Source organism: Rhamphochromis longiceps, linkage group LG6 (genome assembly GCF_057381845.1).
Source record: "Rhamphochromis longiceps isolate RC_006_pf linkage group LG6, R_longiceps_female_GT1.1, whole genome shotgun sequence".
Lineage (NCBI taxonomy): Eukaryota > Metazoa > Chordata > Actinopteri > Cichliformes > Cichlidae > Rhamphochromis > Rhamphochromis longiceps.
In genome coordinates this window covers 2,738,724-2,758,106 of record NC_140562.1, presented here as the reverse complement: position 1 = coordinate 2,758,106, position 19,383 = coordinate 2,738,724, and the positions used below count along the sequence as shown (strand labels likewise).

The window sequence follows — 19,383 nt, the reverse complement described above, 5'->3', positions numbered from 1 at the left end:
ACTTCCATTTATGGGGCGGCGGGCACTTCCTTGTTGGGTTGAAGGCTACAAAACGTGTCCGTCCGCCGTGTGCCTCTGAGAGAAGAAAACAGGCCACAGAGGGCGTAATACGTCTCCGATTACGGCGGGTGTTTGTAAGTGGACGGATCTCCGCTGCGATGGGGGTAGGCATTTAAAACGCATTATTTTTGTGTAATCGTGTTATTTGAAAGTAATGACTAGTTGTATTGAGTGATAGACGGTGGTTATTGTGATAACTGTTAGCACGATAACTGTTAGCGCGATTGGCTAGTTCTTATGACTGATTACGCGTTTGTCCACTAGTCGACCTGTTTTGACTATATCAACCAATTAGATGTGAGTTTGTTTTGGAAGTGTGCTGTTATTGGTTGCTTCCCAATTTCTTTATATGTTGATTGGCTGGCCATATCCAATCAGAAATTACAGCTCTTTCGCGTGAGTGGCACAGCTGTAGTCCAATGAAAGGGTCGTGGGCATGAGTGTGAATGGTCCAGTGTCCGTTTGTGGGCGGGGTATAGTGAAAATGGCGGCTGTTCGGAGAAGGAACTAACTTTATTACCATGCTAGGACTAAAGCAAGTAATAGTGCCAGCTTCTTGTTGTTTTTTTTAAATGTTGATAGCCGTTCCGGAGTCATGTCGTTTTGTCTCTGTAGGGTAGTGACAGGGCAGCTACGTAAGCTAGAGAGGAGTGTGGCTGTTAAAAACCAGATAAAGAAGCTCGAACATTAAACCGTCCTGTCGGATTTTCTAAACGCCAGCGAGTCCGGCTCTGTATGCGACTAAATTGTAAGAAGTCGGTGAATTAGAGGTAGGCAGCGAGCCCTGCCAGGACAGCACAGTGACGGCTCCTGTGGGACCATCGCTGCCCACTGGTGTCTGTAGTGGCACTCCGGACCCGCCTTTGGTTCCATGAATGAAAATGGATGATTCCAAACCGCGCTGCAGCAAAAGACTGGTAAGTGTCGGGCAGATTCCAACACGCTGGTTCTGCTACCTCAGCCTGAGCCCTGTTTTTATGGCGTTATTTTTGTGCCACTATTCTGAGCGCACGTAAAAAAAGGTTTGCAGGTGCAAGTGTTGCATTTTGAGGAGAAATTTATTTTGAGCGAAGAAAAGCTCAATTTGAGTGAACAAAATTCATTGCTGCATGCAAAAAATGTATATCCGTGTTTGCTATTATCCATATACACACGCACAATAGCAGCCCCTCTCGCTCAGTTTTTGTATTTGCGCTCGCAATGTGTCGCTCACGCTCTCAACATTTCTGCCCGTGCACGCTCAACTCTTTCTGTACACCGTTATATTTGTGCCACAAAACCAGCCAATCACAGACTTGGATGCAAAAAAATCTGATTGGCTGTTTTTGTCTCCAATCAGCTCGAAAGGACGAAATGCAATATCCCAGAATCCATTTCGTCCAAAGCTCAAACGAGGCAGTGGCGGAGGAACACAGAGTGGCGGAGTTTGAAATATTACTCTTTCTGGGACACAAAATAAACTTTTAAGATATTTTCATGTTAGAATGTAGCTGTGTGAACTTCAAATATCTGCTCGATTTATCAAGACATCACATATTTGCATAAGTGCTCCAACGTTTTCGGAGATGCCTGTTACCCACCAGCTGACCGGGTGGGAACTCGGGTTAAACATAATATATAAGGCTGAACTGACAAAAAAATCACCGACTACACCACCAGGTATTATTGGAAAAACCATAAAGCCTTTGAACGAAAACAAACGCTGTTGTGACAGTGATGTACACTGTTTTGTTGGTATATATGTATGATTTGTATCACCTTCATGTTTCCAGCTTTACAGCTGTGGCTCCAGCAATCATCAGCTGATACTAGAAATTAATTTTAAATAAATTCTAACAACAGCTGATCAATTTTGAACGTGCTGCTGTTGTTGTTGTTTAGCGCAACATCCGCTGGTTTCCTGTTTCTGGCGCAAAGTGGGAGATAAACAAACAAGAGAGACGATCAGCTGATCATTGATCAGTTTCATGATTGAAGTAGCAACAGGAGAGGGAGGGAGAATGAGGAGAGAAGAGGCAGCTAAGACACAGAATAACTCCAGCTTTGTGTCTTTTTTATTCTCGCTGAAGTCTTTTCCCCTCAATACGGATGTATTGTAATTGGTCCAGCCCAGAGTTGATTATTACCAGTTGGCTAATCCACCACCTTTCATTGTTTATACCATTACAAAAACAAACAAACTAACATAAAAATGAAAAATCACCATTGGCCCACCGGGCAAATGCCGGGTAAATGCCCAATGGCCAGTCCAGGTATTCGGTCAGCTGGTGGGTAACAGGCATCTCCAAAAACGTTAGAGCACTTATGCAAATATGTGATGTCTTGATAAATCGAGCAGATATTAGAAGTTTACACAGCACCATTCTCGCATGAAAATATCTTAAAAGTTTATTTTGTGACCCACAAAGAGTAATATTTCAAACTCCGCCACTCTGTGTTCCTCCGCCACTGCCTCGTTTGAGTTTTGGACGAAATGGATTCTGGGATATTGCATTTCGTCATTTCGAGCTGGTTGGAGACGAAAACAGCCAATCAGATTTGTTTTGCATCCAAGTCTGTGATTGGCTGGTTTTGTGGCACAAATATAACGGTGTACAGAACGAGTTGAGCGCGCACGGGCTGAAATGTTGAGAGCGCGAGCGACACATTGCGAGCGAGCGCAAGTGCAAAAACTGAGCGAGAGGGGCTGCTATTGTGTGTGTGGATAATAGCAAACACTGAAATACATTTTTTGCACGCAGCAATGAATTTTGTTCACTCAAATTCAGCTTTTCTTCGCTCAAAATAAATTTCTCCTCAAAATTCAACACTTGCACCTGCAAATTTTTTTTACGTGCGCTCAGAATAGTGGCACAAAAATAACGCCATATGTTTTCTGTTACAGCGGGAGACCACTGCAGGATGCAGGGACGCAGAGCAGTCTCAACGCTCAGTGTCTGCCTTCGGTCAAATCACTGCAACTTTATCTCTGAGCTTCAGGTTCACGTGCGTCTTGTGCAGTACCATATCTGACAAAGCTGCATCACAGTATGCGCTGGGTCCGTGAGGGTGAAGCACAGCGGGTGGTATTGTTGGAAGATATGCTGTAGAGCAGGGTGTCAAACTGAAGAGAGCTGTGGGCAACTCCCTCTCAAGTAACTGAGTCCTTTCATTGATCTACCAAATAAACACAGTGGTCCTCTCTCTGGCCAACACATGGCAGTTGCTACCGGGCAGGTGTGGAGTGGTGATAACCAGCACTTTGCTTTCATGTCCAAATTTTTTTCTCAAATGTGTCTGTTTGTGAGTAAACAGACACGCCTGCTGCTTGCAGTTTTGTGTACCTGCAGACTTACTGTTCATGTTCCTTAGAAGTGTTTTGAAATCGTAGGCAAATTCATATACAGAACTTTGTTATTTACTGTGAAAATGCAGCTAATAAGGAGGTAATTGAGGGAAACTCTATAGTTAACCTTTTAGTACTTGTACATTATACAAAGGAAAATGCTGAATGACTTATAATGACCAACAGCCAAAAGTACTAATGAATCTGTGCCTGAGGCATCAGTTAATGAAGTGTGTGTATGTTAGTATGAGGGGTTAGGATAAGATGGCACCCAGCGCCTTTCCCCATCATTTTCAACTCCAGGTTTATTTTCTTTAAAAAGGACCTAATAAGGTAAGAGTCCTGAGGAACATGAAGACTGTGATGGACGCACGTTTCACACGCGGGTTCAGTGTACGTGTGTTATCAGTCTGTACCCCAAGTATCTGTTTGACATCCTCAAAATAATGATGCAGGGCCAGGATAAATGTTGCAGCCAGCCAATGACGTCGCCTGAGCTTTCAGTTAGCATTATAAAAGAAGTCAGCAGGTGCTTAAAAAGAGTAACACTAGCAAACCAGCATGAGTGAAATAAGTTGGCTGTTAATTTATGTTGATAACTTGTTTATTAACACTTAGAGCTCGTGGTTTGCTCCAGAAGACTCTGCTATAAACAACTATACATCACAACTGGGGCAGGGCAATATGGCCAAAATACTTATCACCATATATATTTAAACATTTGCGATAACAAAATAACTGACGATATAATTGACACGAGACAAAATACTTTACATCTCAACTTTATTAGTGCAAAAAAAATCAATGTATTTTCACTTAAACAAGCAGCTGTTTGTTTGTTTGTATGCACATTAAAGTTGTATAAAAATGTAACAGTGCAAATTCGTTGCTGACAGTTTAACCAATCTGTCAGCAAGACAATCCATCCAGTGGTGCGGCTTCATAGTTCAGCAAAGTCGTACTTTGATAGATTCTTGAGCGCCGTGTTCGGTAATAACGACGGCCCGCTAGCATGCGCTACCAAAAACAGTGCTTTGTTGTGTATCTGACGGACGAAAGCTAAACCAGTTCCACACCACTGAAGCTGCAGCATTTTTACAAACCAGTTCTGGTTCGTTTCATTCAACGATCCACTTTCGCTCTTGTCGTTCTCCGTCGCTGCCATGATTGTTCCTCCATGTGCGTATGTAAACAAAGGCACTGCGCATGCGCGTTTTACCCATATTCTATCGCCATATTTCATTTTCTTATTATTGCCCAACATTACACCGGTATTCCCGTGAACGGTACGATATGGCACAGCCCTAATCACAACAATGTGATGATCAGTTGCAGTCTCGATCCTGGACTAACATGATGATGATGATGATCACACATGCCTCTTCCTCCCTTTGCTGGAGTTCACACCTGTGCACGTGAATCCGATTAAGTTCTGTGTGTACTTGTCTCCGTGTGTCGGCCCCGTGGTGCGCTGGTGTCCTCTCGGTGTCTCCTGTGGGAGGCTGCAGCCTCGGGCCCAAAGTTGGATCGTTTTGAGGACAATGAATCTATTAAAGTGCTGATTTTATAGTTCCTGATGCTTCACGATGAAGCCGTTTTCATCTTCTTGGTCAAAAAGAATTGAGGTGGGCCCTAACGTGGACTGTCATTCAAGCCCATTTCATTTATACCCATTCAGTACTCAGTAGCTGCTGTCAGGCCTAGGATACGACAGAGGTGATCCCTGTGAGTGAACACTTGGCAGTGCTGGGAAGCTTCCCCTACAGAACCTAATGCTCATGAACCATAATTAGTTTTCAGATATTTGGCACGAGGCTGTAGAAATGGTTACCTATTATCCTTTTAGCTGCCACTCTGTGAAGCGCCACTTTGGACTTTTTCTTTTGCGGTTGGTTTGATAAGAAGGACTGTCCAGTTTGGGTTAATGTCCATCCAAAGCACTTCAGTCCTCTGTCTTTTACCATCCCTCTTACTCTGTTCTCCTCTCTAGCGTGCTCGTAACCAGCAGCGTTACCATGATGATGGCATCTCAGATGAGGAGATTGATGGGAGGAGGATGTTTGACCTGGAGGAGAAGGTTAACAGTGAGAGGTTCAGCTCTGACCGAGTGCTTCGCATGGATGGAAAAGGTTGGTGTGAACACTGTCTCCATCGTTCTCTCCCAAAGGGAGGGAGTGTGTCCTGGGTTCTGTCCGTCCAGCAGTCCAACAGCCACACCCACATCAACATATTACGTTCAGCGTTTGTGTGACAGTAGACATCAGCTGATTTAACTGGGTCAAGGTCGTATCACATGGTAAAAGCGCTACAGATGACACTACCCATAATTTTTGCCCGTAGCAGCTCACACTAGGGGACCCTGCAGTTGGGCAGAAACGATCCCGTCTGCAGAGTCTGTGCACTGTTAAGCTCTTACCAGGTGCGTTGTTCGGCTCGTCCACATACCTGTTGTTGCAGATTGGTTCGATCCTCGCAATATAAACTAGGCCACTCCCCTTGTCAAATCAAACCAAATGACTTTTATTGTTGTGTGTGTGAGAGAGATGGCTGGACGTGTACAAACACACTGTATTCGTAGGTATAGTGTCTTTGTGTTTCTTATATGGGTTTAAGCTTTGAGTCTTTGCGTCTGAGCTTTATTTTTCAGAGCCTGACGCTTTTTTCTTTGCTTCTTAGAATCTTATAGCGAGGGAATATTTAAATGAAGAAACATGTCTTATAAAGCAGCAGTCGTTGCTGCACTGAGGTGGTGTCACAGAAATTTGAGAGATCGTGCTTGAAGAGTGAGATATGCCAGTTTATTAGGATGCCACACAAAGATGTGCTTTCAGGACCCTGGACAGTGCACACGGTGTTCACTGTGATGTCATGAGCTGTGCTCATACATGTGACTGTAAAAGGTCAGCTGCATGCACTCTGACATCACCTCCCCGTGAAATCTGCAAATCCCAAGAAACCTAACACACCAGTCACAGAGCGTAGAAATAAACTCGTGTCAATCTGGCGTTTGTGGAGGTTTTATCTGGTGGAAGGATGGAAGCTGGCCTAATATAAGAAACAACAGTACTGTCCTAATTATCCATAGGACAGTACTTCTTGTCCTATGGATTATAGTCCTGTGTTGAATGACGCTTGTATATTTCTCTGCAGACTTTACATACGCATTCATTCAGAGAGGTGGTCTGAGGGACCCCGTCGTTTTTGAGAAGCCTGATGGACTGGGAATCAAGTAGGCCCCTGTGTAACTTCAGTGTTATTAAATACGTCTATAAACTGAGCTGATGTAATGATGTTGTGTCCTCTGGTTCTGCAGGATGCCAGATCCTGACTTCAGCGTCAATGACATCAAGATGTTTGTCGGTAAGGCTCGTTCAGTTACACACTGCTACTAAGCATCAGCTTCAGTCCTGGCTTTGCCTCGCTGTACAAACGCAGTGATTTAGGTAATAAATGCTGTAATTACACACTTATTTAAAATACGGGGTTTTCTATTAAAAACAAAGAAGAAATTGAACCTAATTGTTGAAAATAACTGTCAGTGATACTAATTAGAGGTGATTTCTAACTGAATCATGTCCATAGGTGTACAGGTAGCTTCAGATTAGCACAAACTGAATTTTATTCATATAGAGCCATTTCAGCCAATGAGCCTGTATGTGAAACACTCACTGCTGATCAACTTAAGGACAAAATGATAAATAAAGTCATTACTTTGAACGTTGTCTTGATGCTCCTCACTCAGTGAGGTTTCTGGAGAAGCTCGACATCCGCCCAGCTGTTGTGAGCAGCCTCTTGTGTCACGCTGTGTCTAACAGAAGGCTCCCCTCTCAGGTAGCAGACGCATGATAGATGTGATGGATGTGAGCACTCAGAAGGGGACCGAGATGTCCATGGCCCAGTGGACACGTTACTATGAGACCCCCCCGTGTCAGAGAGAGAAGCTCTATAATGTTATCAGCCTGGAGTTCAGCCACACCAAACTGGAGAACTGGGTCAAGAGGCCTGCCACAGTATGTACCTGCAGGCCTGTTTGACTGGAACTGCTGACAGGAAATAAAAACCTTTAAAGTGATTTTAATCTGTTTGTTTTTTCTCACTGTTTGTATTTTGTCTCACGTTTGCACGTGTAGGTCGATCTGATCGACTGGGTGGACAACATGTGGCCTCGGCATCTGAAAGAGAGACAGAGAGACTCGACTAACTCTATCAATGACATGCAGTACCCCAAAGTACAGAAGTAAGTGTCCTGCTGTAGGCAAGTGTGGCGGCAGGATGTGAGCCGTGATGACGATGATGTCTCCACAGGTACTGTCTGATGAGTGTTGAGGGCTGCTACACAGACTTCCACATCGACTTCGGTGGGACTTCAGTATGGTACCACATACTGAGAGGGAGCAAGGTGAGGCCACGAGGGGCCGGCTAAGAGACGATCTCTTTCCCGTTACAGCTTCGGGTCAACGCATAAGTCCTGTCAAGTATAAAGAACAGGCTAGAAGGGGAGGGGCCTCCTGAAAGTGTCTGTTTTGTCCCACAGCAGAGCACAGTGAATTACACTTTTGTTTGCAGGTGTTTTGGCTGATTCCTCCGACTCCTCAGAACCTGGAGCTCTATGAGAACTGGGTACTGTCAGGGAAACAAGGAGATGTGTTCTTGGGAGACAGAGCGTCTGACTGCCAGAGGATTGAACTGAAGCGGGGCTGCACCTTCATCATACCCTCAGGTACACACTGACGTGCACTCACTACCTGCAGAAGCAGTCCTGTGGTATTATAATCACTGTGTGCTACAGGTTGGATTCATGCCGTTTACACCCCGGTGGACTCGATGGTCTTTGGAGGAAACTTCTTGCACAGCTTTAACATCCCCATGCAGCTCAACATCTGTAGCATAGAGGACAGAACGCGGGTAGGTGAGCAGGCTCTGCATGAGCTGCTGAATGAACGTGAATAGACTTTAATCTTTTTACCTCCTGCAGGTTCCAGCGAAGTTTCGTTACCCCTTCTACTATGAGATGTGCTGGTACGTGCTGGAACGCTACGTCTTCAGCCTGACGAAGACCTCCTACCTCACCCCAGAGTTTCAGAAACACTCCCTGGGCATTGGTATGTACACAGCCCGCAGTCACTGCCCACTGGGGGACACACATGCGTGTTGTGTGGGCCATACTGGTCAGTTCTGAGTCTTTCTTATTTCCTTCATGAAGGTCTGAAGAATCTGTGTGGCTCAGATCCAGTCAGTGAGCAGCTGAAGACTGAGGGGGAGGGTGTTGGCAGTGAGGAAGACTCTGAGAAGCTTCCACTTAAGGTCCACCTGACCCCCCTTGAACTGGAGGGACTCTGGAACCTGCTGGGTAAACTGGAAGCTCTGCCCTCTAACAAGAAGTGTGTCCCAGCAGGGATACACAACGCCCCGGCGCTCATCACACACATCAAGGTATCGCTCCTCTGTATGTCGTCGTGGAGCTCCATGTGAGCCTCGCGGTTCTTTCTGTCACGCTCATGTCTCTGCTGTCCTGCAGGCACTACTGAAGGAGCACGCTAATGACAATCCCAGCATGTCGTACACAGGACGGCCCATCGTCAGGTGGCCGAAGAGGGTAAGCGGTCTTTATTCACCAACAGACTGCACACTTGTCATGGTAACCCTGCCTCTGGTCCGTGGAGCACTCCGTCTGTGCAGAGAGAGACTGAGTCACATGAAGGAGGTTTATGATCCTGTCCACAGTCCTGTGAAGTACGCCTCGTGACTCGGTAGTTTTTAAACCTTTAACACACATAACAGTTTCTGTGTGTGCTGTTCATTTAACTCTGCGTTACAGACACTGATTGCAGATCCTCAGCTCTGCACTCTGAGCTGTTTGTGCCGACTGTGGTCATAATACACAGCACCAAGTTTGGACACGTGCTAACACGTCCACTCTGGTCTCGTCTGTCCAGCAGAGCTAACCGTGCGTGCGCACAAAGATGTGTGTCAATCGAGCGTCCAGATGTTTGTTCGGACATTACGAGCAGTCGTAAAAGTCCCTGTGACCAGCCGTGCAAACGGACCACAACAACAACAAATTATTTATATAACGATAACATGCACATAAAGCCAATATTCAGCTCTTTTTTCTTTTTTTTTTTTTTTCTTTCCCCCATCTGTTTTCTTATGCTTCACGGGGGGGGGGTCACCCGGGTCACCCGGGTCACCCGGAGGTAAATGTGTTTCCTTATACAGCCAAACTGGGACTGGGTAGGATGACTACCAGATGTTTAGTCGTTCGCACACTTGTTCTGTCCTGACCTTTAGCGATTGATGGTGCATAAGCTCTGATAAGAAGAGAAGCAGCAGGGAGGAGGGAAACGGGAAGGCCTCAGAGGAGGTTCATGGATGTAGTGAAGGAGGACATGCAGGGGGTGCTGGGACAGGGTGAGATGGGGGCTGATGGTCCGCTGTGGCGGCTTCTGAAGGCAGCATGTATACTTCCTGTGTCATCGTACCAGCTTCCACTGCTAATGTCCGTCCCAGTGTGCTGGACTGCTGGTAACTGACTTTGAACAATCCATCAAGTCCAAGTGATCAAAGTCATTTTCTAGTGTAAATAATTAACCCTCATTCAAATTTTATTTGTCACGTACACAGTCATACACAGTACGATATGTAGTGAAATGCTTGGACAACTGCTCGTGACCTAAAGAAAACAAAAAAGGAAAAGGCTATGAATAAGATAGGAAATAAATATGAAAAATTAAAAAGGGTAAATTTAACTAGGAAGGAATAAAATATAAATTAAGGTTAAAAATGAAATAACTGTACAACACAAATTAGAATGAAGGGTAAATTTAACTGGGAAGAATAAGATAAAATATATAAATTAAAGTTGAAAATAAAATAACTGTACAACAAAATACACAATATAGAACTATATAAGAATGTATGAAGAAATCTAAATATAAATAAATATATACACAATAACAGCAGCTGTACAAGTATTAACCGGAAATGAAGAATATAGTGACCAGTGTTGTGCAAAACCAAAGTCCAGAAAGTCCAGTGTGTGTGTAAGAACCATATGTGTGGGTCAGTACTGTGTGGTGGTGTGATTGAGAGACCGTATCGCCTGCGGGAAGAAGCTCCTCCTCAGTCTCTCTGTGTTGGTCTTCAGGGAGCGGAATCGCTTTCCTGACCTCAACAGAGAGAACAGTCTGTTGTTGGGATGGCTGAGGTCCTTCACGATCTTCCTGGCCTTGGTCCAGCACCGCCTGCTGTAGATTGAGTGCAGGTCAGGGAGCTCGGAGCGGATGGTGCGCTCAGCTGACCGCACAACCCTCTGTAGAGCTCGTCTGTCCCTCATAATGTCCTCCTGATTTCCACACAGCTGTGGTCCTCAGGGGACAACAATGTCCCCATCTGGTTTGACTGATGCATAATTAATATGAAGTTTGTTTTTCCCACACTTTTAATTAAAACTTAATTCAAACACAATTCCTTTTATTCCATTTCAAATGTAAGTCTGATAAAAACCTCATAAAAATGAATTTTTTCTGTTTTCGGGTAAAAAAATAAATTAAATCATCAGAAATCGTGAGGATCGTTTCACAACCAGAGTCGGCTGCTTTAACAGATGATCACAGACGGGTTTATGTCAAAGTTAATTTAGAAAGCTGTTTTTAAACTACAAGTTTTTTACTGGCAGCACATAATCACATCTGTTGTCCTCTGGGCTCAAAAATGACCCTGTTTGCTTTGACTGTTTATCAAGCAACAAGTATAAAATATCATCCATCTCTGTGTTTCAAGGTTTTATTCAACTTTATTCCAACTCATTGCCTGACAGTTTTCTATATTTTGGCATGGTAGGAGGGCATGAGTCTGAGTGAAGGCAAACTTTCATGAGGACAAAGGCGTGTCCATATTTGACCCAAGTGCAGGAGGAAGCTCAGGTTTATTCCTCTGCACTGGTCCCATCATGGACAGCATTCTTTCTGCAGTTGCAGGCCAAGGGGCATATACAGTAAACAAGCTGTTACAGGTGATTGTTTTCTTTTGGAAACCTGCAATGTTAGGGACAACTCGTGTCCTGACTGCAGGACAGACGGTTTGCCATCGCACACGAGCATGTTCCATGTACAGCTGGACCTGCATCACATGCTGCCCATGTTTTTGTCTCAAAGTTCCCTGGTTTACTTGGATGTTCTGTTGGAGGGGACAGAGTCCTCTGAAGGGGACTTGGTGCTCATACAGTCACATCAGTACCAGGATCTTACATCACAGCAGGAGGAACACCCACTTGTGTTTCAAGTCAAGTCAACACCAACACACATCATACACCTCAAATGGGAGCACGTTTGTGTCATGAACGACGATCATCTATTGTGTCTTTATCAAGAAATTATGTCCTTTTTGTGCTTCTATGATTAATCTTGTGTCAGCATGAAAACTTCTCTACCAGACTCAGGATGTCATAAACTGGCCGTAGCGACTCTACTGGATGCACGGCAGTAAGAATCAACACACCCACATATGCCTACAGCTGCATTCGGTCCATTTTTCTTCCTCTCTCGTTGTCCCTCCTTGTTCATCATTGAGTTGGCTGTAGAGCAGGTCATCTGCTAATTGGATGGTTGTTGGTTCAATCTCTGTGTGCTCTAGTCTGGAGTTCTTACCAAGGTGTCCTTGGGCAAGTTACTGAACCCCAACTTGGTCTCTGATGCATCCATTGGCATGTGAACGTTAAAAAGCAGAATACAAGCAGAATACACTGTGTATAATGCTTTCAGTACTCGAGTAGAAAAGCCACTGAAGGAGTATGGGACCTGGCACATGTGCTTGGACTGTGGTAGATCATCTTTCTCTGAGGCACATGAGAGAGTCATGCATCGTCTGTCACTGGGAAGGTTAGAAGACCAGATCAGTGTTTCCTCACGTTACTGCAAATATTCCTCTGTCTCAGCTGATTCCTCTTTCCTGCTTGATTCTTTGTCTTCATCATAATTGAAATGGATGATGTGTAGTCCTCTGACACATCTTCTATTTCAGTTTCACATTCTGAAACTTCAAGAAGCCCAGTCACTTTCTCTCCAAGCTCCTCAGACTACCATGTCCTGGATGCCTGAGAACCTACTTGAACATAGTTCAGATTCTTCATCACTTTTCTTCACTTCATAGCCTTCTTCCACTTCTGCAGGTGGCTGATGTGCTTTTTCAGAGAAAGGGTAGCATGTGCTCTAAATATTGACAATATTTTCTATATCTTCTAACCCTGGATCTTCCTGAACATTGATTCTCCCTCCTCATTATACTAGAGGACAATATGTGCTTTGTCCTACTGGTCATTGCTTTGCACAACATGGTAAAAAAAAGTAGCTCACAAGCCTCCAGAGCAGTGGAGGCCTGTGAGCTACTTTGTGTGTATGTATTATTGTAGGGTCGACCTTACAATATGAAGCACCTTGATGTGACTGTTGTTGTGATTTGGCGCTGTGTAAATAAAACTTAATTGAATGTTGTTGTGGTTGTTGTGACCTTTGCTTGAGCCCACACATCAGTGATCCAAGATCAAAGGTGTTTGAAAGCAGTAGGTTGTTTGCAACACCTTGTACTTTGGGGACTTTTGTCCTCGAGGACCACAGGTGTTATAAAAACCCCATAAATAAATGAAATTACTTAAAACTTATTCCAGTCATGCATAGCACAGTAATGAATGACTTCTGTTATTTTCAGACCATTTGATGAATGAAAAACACATTTTTGATAGCAAAAGATTTCTTTAGAAGACAAATGTCCCAAGGACAACACATTAAAGTGTTTTTCTCTTATGCTTCCAGCCATCATGGTACCAACCTCCTCCCCCTCCCCCACCACCACCTCGCCCTAAACTGTCCTCCACTCCCATCACTCCACGACCTCAAAAACCAGCGTCTTCCATGTCCGTGTTGAGACGACGCAGGGTCAGGTAAGGAAGTCGTACCTGTGTCAAACCTTTTGTTACTTCAGTTCATATAAAAACACGATGCAGTTTTTCTTCATATTTAAGACAACATACCAAATGTTTTAACTATTTACAGTGCAGTGAAATGATTTTCATGTTTGGATTTCATTATGTGCCACAGCCCCGTGCTTCGTTTTAAGCCATCCTGTTCTGTCCTTGTGTGTGTGCGCACAGGTGTAAACGCTGTGAAGCCTGTATGAGACCTGAGTGTGGAGACTGCAACTTCTGCAGAGACATGAAGAAGTTTGGAGGCCCAGGGAAGTTAAAGCAGACCTGTGTCCTACGACAGTGTCTCTCTGTTAGTAACTCGGTCCTTGTTTTTATTAGTCATTGTCTTTGTAATTAGCAACATGTATGCGTGTGTGAGATACTTGACGACCCGTCTCTTCCAGCCGGGCCTGCCTCTGTCTGCGGTGTGTGAGATCTGCAAAGAGCCCAATCAGGAGGAGACCGGAGACCCCTCCCTCACTCTGATGGAATGCTCCAACTGTGCCCAGATCGTCCACCCTGCCTGCCTCACAGTACGACACACGGAGCATATAGCAACTCAGTGGGATGTGCTCGTCTTGTTGTTGACAGTTCAGCGCTCGTAGCCTCGCTACATCTTAAATAGAAGCTGGATCCTTAGTAACTATGACCGTAACTTCGTAACTTAGTAACTATGACAGCATGTCTGAAGGCACAAACATGAAGGTTCCAGGTTGTATTGAGGCTACGTCCACACGTACACGGGTATTTTTGAAAACGGAGATTTTCCGTTTTCAAAAATACCCGTGTACGTGTGGACGTAGCCTTAGATTGTGACTCAACTGTGTCTTTCTTCTCATCAGTCCTGTGTGCTAGCATGAGTAACTGTCTGCATGTTTGTCTGCAGGTTCAGGGGGAAGGCGTGGTGAATAAAGACCTCCCGAGCTGCTGGGAGTGCCCGAAGTGTGTGCAGGGCATCACTGATCCAGAGGTACACAATGCATTAATTAGCCACTGTTACAGCCTGCGCGCGCGCGCACACGCACGCACGCACGCACGCACACACACACACACACACACACACACAGTGTGACACATCTAATGGGCTTATGTCTCCTGTTTGTTTTTCATTATTATTATTTATTTTTGACTTTGATTTAATTCCGTCACAGTCATCAGGCAGTGATGAATCGCTGGCTGCTGGCCACCAACAGCGTATCCGTCCCCACGGCCCCCTGGTCCTCAGGCTGGGTCCGGGGCCCTCTCCTAGCGTAGGGGGTCCTGTGGGCCCCCATCAGGACGGGGAGGTTGTCCGCTGTGGTTTCTTCCCTGCTCCTTCTCTTCCTTCCTGCTCTTCCTCCTCAGCGTCACTTCTCTTGGTGGCGGCCCCTCTGCCTTCTCAGCCAATCAGCTCGAGACTGGTGAGAGGTGCCGCCTGTTTGTGCATAAATCCACCCGTCTGTCGCTTACATCACTCATTTTTCTTTGCCATCTTTTTTTTTTTCTTTCTTAAGAGAAGAGACACAAAGCTTGGTCTAAAGGATGTCAGCGAGTCAGTGCCCCGGGCTTAGTGTCCGTGCTGGGACGCAGTGAGGGTCTCATCCTGACTCCAGCTGTAAAGCAGCAAATATCCGTTTATGGCTGCACACATATGTTATACTGAGGGTCTGTATAATTAGCCTATGACACACTGAGGTGTTTTATATAAATACAAACGTGGTTGTTGGTGTTCTGTGGACCTGCTGAATCAGCACTGACTGACGTTCTGTGAACAGGAAATGGATATTTTGAACCATTTCCTGCGAGCGTGCTAATCATTCTGCTGCTCCCAGCATCGGAGAGCAGTAAACAAACACGAGTACCCTCTGCATCGTCTCATTGCGCTTGTGTTCAGTGACAAATGGCCTTTCTCTGAAGCTAGATAGGTACTGAGTCAAAAATGAGTGTCTGATCGTCAGCGCTAATTCTGTGGTTGTGGTGGAGGTCGCTCTCAGCTCGATAAATGCCGACTGTGACAGGATTTCATGTACATGTCTGATGGTGTGCACACCGTGAGCACTGATTGGTCCATGTAAAAGCATGCTGATGTGTGGACGGGTTTGTAAGGGATTAAAAAAACCATGTTTGTGTTGTTCCAGTGTTTGATCGAGATTTTGAGTTGAGCTGTTGGTCGTTTCTACTCTGAAAGAATCCATTTTGTCTTTGCAGCAGCCTAAAGGTGACCGAGGTGACAGCCTTCCACTGGTGAGTGTTCCTCAGATCCCTCCTCTAAGATCATTTGTTATGTCTCCCATCACTTTGATTATTCCTCCCACGCTGTCCAGAAAAGGAAGTCCTCCTCTCTGCTTGACGCTCGTATGGCTAAGATCTACAGACGCCAGCGCCACAGCCGCGATGGAGAAGACTCCGTCAGTGACGATGACGATGAAGGTTTGTGGCTGTTAAAATCTGTTTTCATCGATTCAGTTAGCGACAGCATCAAGAAAACAGAGTTGATTCTTTGTTCTTCCACGTGCAGCCTCTCAGAGAAGAAAGATGGCACTTCACGCTCGGGGTGGGACTCACTCTTCCAAGAGGGCCTTTGGCGCTAACAGGAGAGGCCTGCTGAGAGGAGGCTCGGCCCACAGAGGCAGCAGAGCCGGGCTCGTGAGTCCGGGATCATCTTCTGTCCTCAAGCTCAAGCGAGGGGTTGGCATGAGGGACGCTGGACGCCGAGGACGAGGGGTCAGGTTGCGCGGAGGTTCCAGAATGCAGCGAAGAGGAGATGAGTCTGACGAATCTGACGAGGACGACGATGACGACGAGGATGATGACGACGAGGACGACGAGGACGATGATGATGAAGAGGATGAGGAAGAGGAGGACAGCGAGGACGGAGATAAAGAACAGCATCGTCGACACAGGAGACGGCGCAGGACCGATGATGATGAGGATGAAGACGTAGACAGCGAGGGGCAGTTTGACCCTGAAGAGGAGGAGATGGACACTCTGGAGGATGATGAGGAGGAAGAGGTGGAGGAGGAAGGCCGCTGGGATTCGGACCCAGAACCTCCGGTCCTGCTGGTGTCTGATCTGAGCGATGACCTGCTGAGTGGCTCCTACCTGACGGTGACTCTACAGCGCCCCAACAAGGCCAAGAGACAGTGTGGTAAGAAACCAGCACAGCAGCTTAGGATTGGCTCACATCTGCAGGCGCAGCATGAGTAACAGAAGGCTCTTTTCATGCCTCAGGCTCCATAGTTCCAAAGCTGGAAGCAGCCATGGGCCCGAGGACTGCTGCAGGGCAGCAGGGCTTTATTCAGAGAAAGGGCGCTCTGTCCAAACCTGCACGGCTCAGGTGCACAGACCCCGCGGCTGACAGCATAACCCCACGAGGACCCGGCAGGTAGACTTTAGCACATATTGAGCTTTCGTGTCACGTGTTGGTGTTCCATCCATGATTCAATGATGTCCGATACCTCTGAGCAGTCCTGGGACAGTCAGCTGCTGTGCTCATGTGGCAGAGCAGGCTGGCGGTTCCACCAAATAACCTTGGGCAGGATACTAACCCCATGTTGCTCTCTGATGCATCCATCAGAGTGTGAACGTGTGTGAATGTTAGGCAGTTAGAATGAGTGCTTGTGTGAATGGGTGTATAAAGCGCTGTATAAGAACCGGTCCATTCACCATGATTGGGCTGTCTGCTGCTGGCCAGCTCTGCACAGTCCACTGTTTAAAATATTAAACGACAGTCACTGGATAAAAGCACAGAAAAGAGGCCAGAGTGGAGATCTTATTGGGGATGAGGCTGTTTGGATGTATGGTGAACATTAGATGACCAGACTCGGTCCATAACGGAGTGACTCAGCTTTTTCCTGCCCGTGTCAAATGTGCGTGATTGTATCGCACATAAGAACTACGCTGTGCTGTGTCGTCATAGGCCTCGCCTGCGTGGTAGCCGTGGTGAGAGAGGCGCTCGAACTCGCTCCGCGTCTTCTTCAGAGGAAGAGGAAGCTGCTGCTCACCCTGCGTCCTCCACCCTGTCTTCTCCATCGTTGCCGTCTCTGCTCTCCTTTAAGGATGTGGGCAATGAGAGAGGCGGGGAGAAGGAGGTCTGGGTGTCTGTGTTCAGATACTTGAACAGAGCTGAGCTGCTGGCCTGCATGACTGTCTGTAAGGCCTGGTACAAGTGGTACGTTACCCTCGCGTCACCTTGTTCTGTACATGCAAAGCTCCGCGCTGCTTATGAAACGACCACCGCTTCCTCCCCTATGCAGGAGCTGTGACAAACGTCTGTGGAGCCACTTGGATGTGAGTCGGTGCAGCCCGCTCAGCAATCAGGCCCTCGCAGGCATTGTCAAACGACAGCCCACCTCTCTGGACCTTTCCTGGACGCCCATGGCCAAGAGACAGCTGAACTGCCTGCTAACGAGACTCCCAGGTACGAACGCGCGGCATCCCAAAGCGAATGTCTCCTGTCCTGGAGAGTCTTACTAAACCTTTGTTTGTGTTCAGGTCTGAGAGAGCTGAGTGTGACTGGTCTGCCCTGGTCCTGTCTGTCGGCAATGGTTTCTCCCACTCTGCCCCATCTACGGCTGCTAGACCTGCGCTGGTGCGACGGCGTCACAGACGCCCAGATTAAAGAGATCGTCACGCTGCCTGGTCAGTGGCACGGTGGGCTCAGTGAGCTGTGTTTCACCCCACTCCTCCTCCAAGCACTGGGAGGGGCTGCACCGCCACTGCTTGTAGTTCAGTGGCCGCACTGCCGAGCAGCTTGGGACATGTTCTTTAGTGTGATTGTGATCAGCTGAAAGCTTGTGATTGGGTTTGTTTCATCAAGCACAAAATGTTTCCAGGTGTAACCAGCAGAGATCTAAAGAAGCACAGAAACCTTCCTCCAGACACATGTGACCAAATCAAAAGTAGTAGTAGTACACCTGTACAGCTCGTGGGATACTGTGTGATCAGAATACAAGCCAGAGTCTGCTGTGTGTGTGTGTGCGCGCAGGTTTGGAGTCATCCCGCAGCAGACTGAGGAACATGGTGACGCTCCGCCTGTCCGGTCTGGACATCACTGAGTCCACTCTGAGGCTCCTGCAGCGCCACATGCCGCAGCTGGAGAGGCTGGACCTGGCTCACTGCAAGGATTTAACAGACTCCTCGGTCGCCCTGTTGGCAGCAGCTGGGACTCACACACGCAATAACCTCACCGAGCTCACGCTGGCAGGTTTGAACAAACACACTGATCACTGTTGGCTTTTTCACACACCCGAGTATAGGAAGGCTGCTGTTCCATTGGCAGACCCTCATCCCTTTGATTCCTGCAGGAAACAACTTCTGTTGGCCACTAATGATGACACGTGGTCGTTCATAGCTGCTCTTCTTTCTTGATCCAAAGCCTGAAAATCATATGAAGACATTAAATGTGTGTCTGTGTGTGTTTGAAGGCTGCAATGAGCTGACCGATGGCTGCCTGTCCTATCTGAAGCGCCTCTCCTCTCTGACCCTGCTCGACCTCAGAGGCTGTAAAGGCGTCAGCAGACGAGCCTGCGACGCCTTCATCTCCGACCTGTTCCACGTAGCTGTCTACTGCATGATGGAGGAGAAACTCATCCAGCGCCTGGATTAACATGAGCACACACTAAACACAAACATTTTATTTATGATCACACAAGCTGCCGACGTTGGACTGAAGCATTAAAGCTGCCAAAAAGGCTGCCTTCAAGTCCCCGTGTCGTCTGATGTCATTGTTCAAGCATTTCTGTTAGTCTGGTCTACAAGAAACACTTGTACGCTTGAAACGTGTTATCTGCAAATGCTGCCAAACTATCACCAGGAGATCAGATTGTTCCCTGAATCTCGAGTTACTGCCTGAATACGAAGCTCTGTTACGTTTGCGTTTCCTTCATGTCTAAAATGTTCACCTAACGTAGAACCCCCGTTTTTGTTCAGGGGACTTGGGAAGTTAAAGTCTTGGTGGTCAGTGTTTTGCTCTTCTGCGTCTTAACACTGATTGCCTGTGTACATATGTTGTTTGTTTCATATATGACAGTGTAGCATATAAAACTTTAAGAGTCCA

The 19,383-nt window shown here is 46.5% G+C and overlaps 1 protein-coding gene across 3 annotated transcripts; it reads left to right on the top strand.

The window, feature by feature from the left end:
* Window positions 1-5: 5 nt before the first annotated feature.
* kdm2aa (lysine (K)-specific demethylase 2Aa) lies at window positions 6-19,383 on the top strand. 3 transcript variants are annotated; one of them, XM_085408909.1, is made up of 26 exons: window positions 268-977; window positions 5,376-5,514; window positions 6,536-6,614; window positions 6,699-6,745; window positions 7,217-7,395; window positions 7,516-7,622; window positions 7,691-7,784; window positions 7,952-8,105; window positions 8,175-8,290; window positions 8,361-8,487; window positions 8,589-8,818; window positions 8,904-8,981; window positions 13,195-13,322; window positions 13,533-13,656; window positions 13,751-13,879; window positions 14,233-14,316; window positions 14,498-14,746; window positions 15,537-15,569; window positions 15,650-15,755; window positions 15,844-16,473; window positions 16,557-16,710; window positions 17,245-17,496; window positions 17,582-17,745; window positions 17,820-17,966; window positions 18,313-18,531; window positions 18,752-19,383. In XM_085408909.1, exons 1-26 carry the CDS (start codon window positions 936-938, stop codon window positions 18,931-18,933), a joined length of 3,993 nt encoding a protein of 1,330 aa, XP_085265035.1. In that variant the 5' UTR covers window positions 268-935; the 3' UTR covers window positions 18,934-19,383. The 3 variants fall into 3 exon arrangements, with proteins under 3 accessions (XP_085265034.1, XP_085265035.1, XP_085265033.1); XM_085408908.1 differs by lacking the exons at window positions 268-977; window positions 14,498-14,746 and adding an exon at window positions 6-164 and having other exon boundaries at window positions 15,534-15,569; XM_085408907.1 differs by lacking the exon at window positions 14,498-14,746 and having other exon boundaries at window positions 279-977; window positions 15,534-15,569.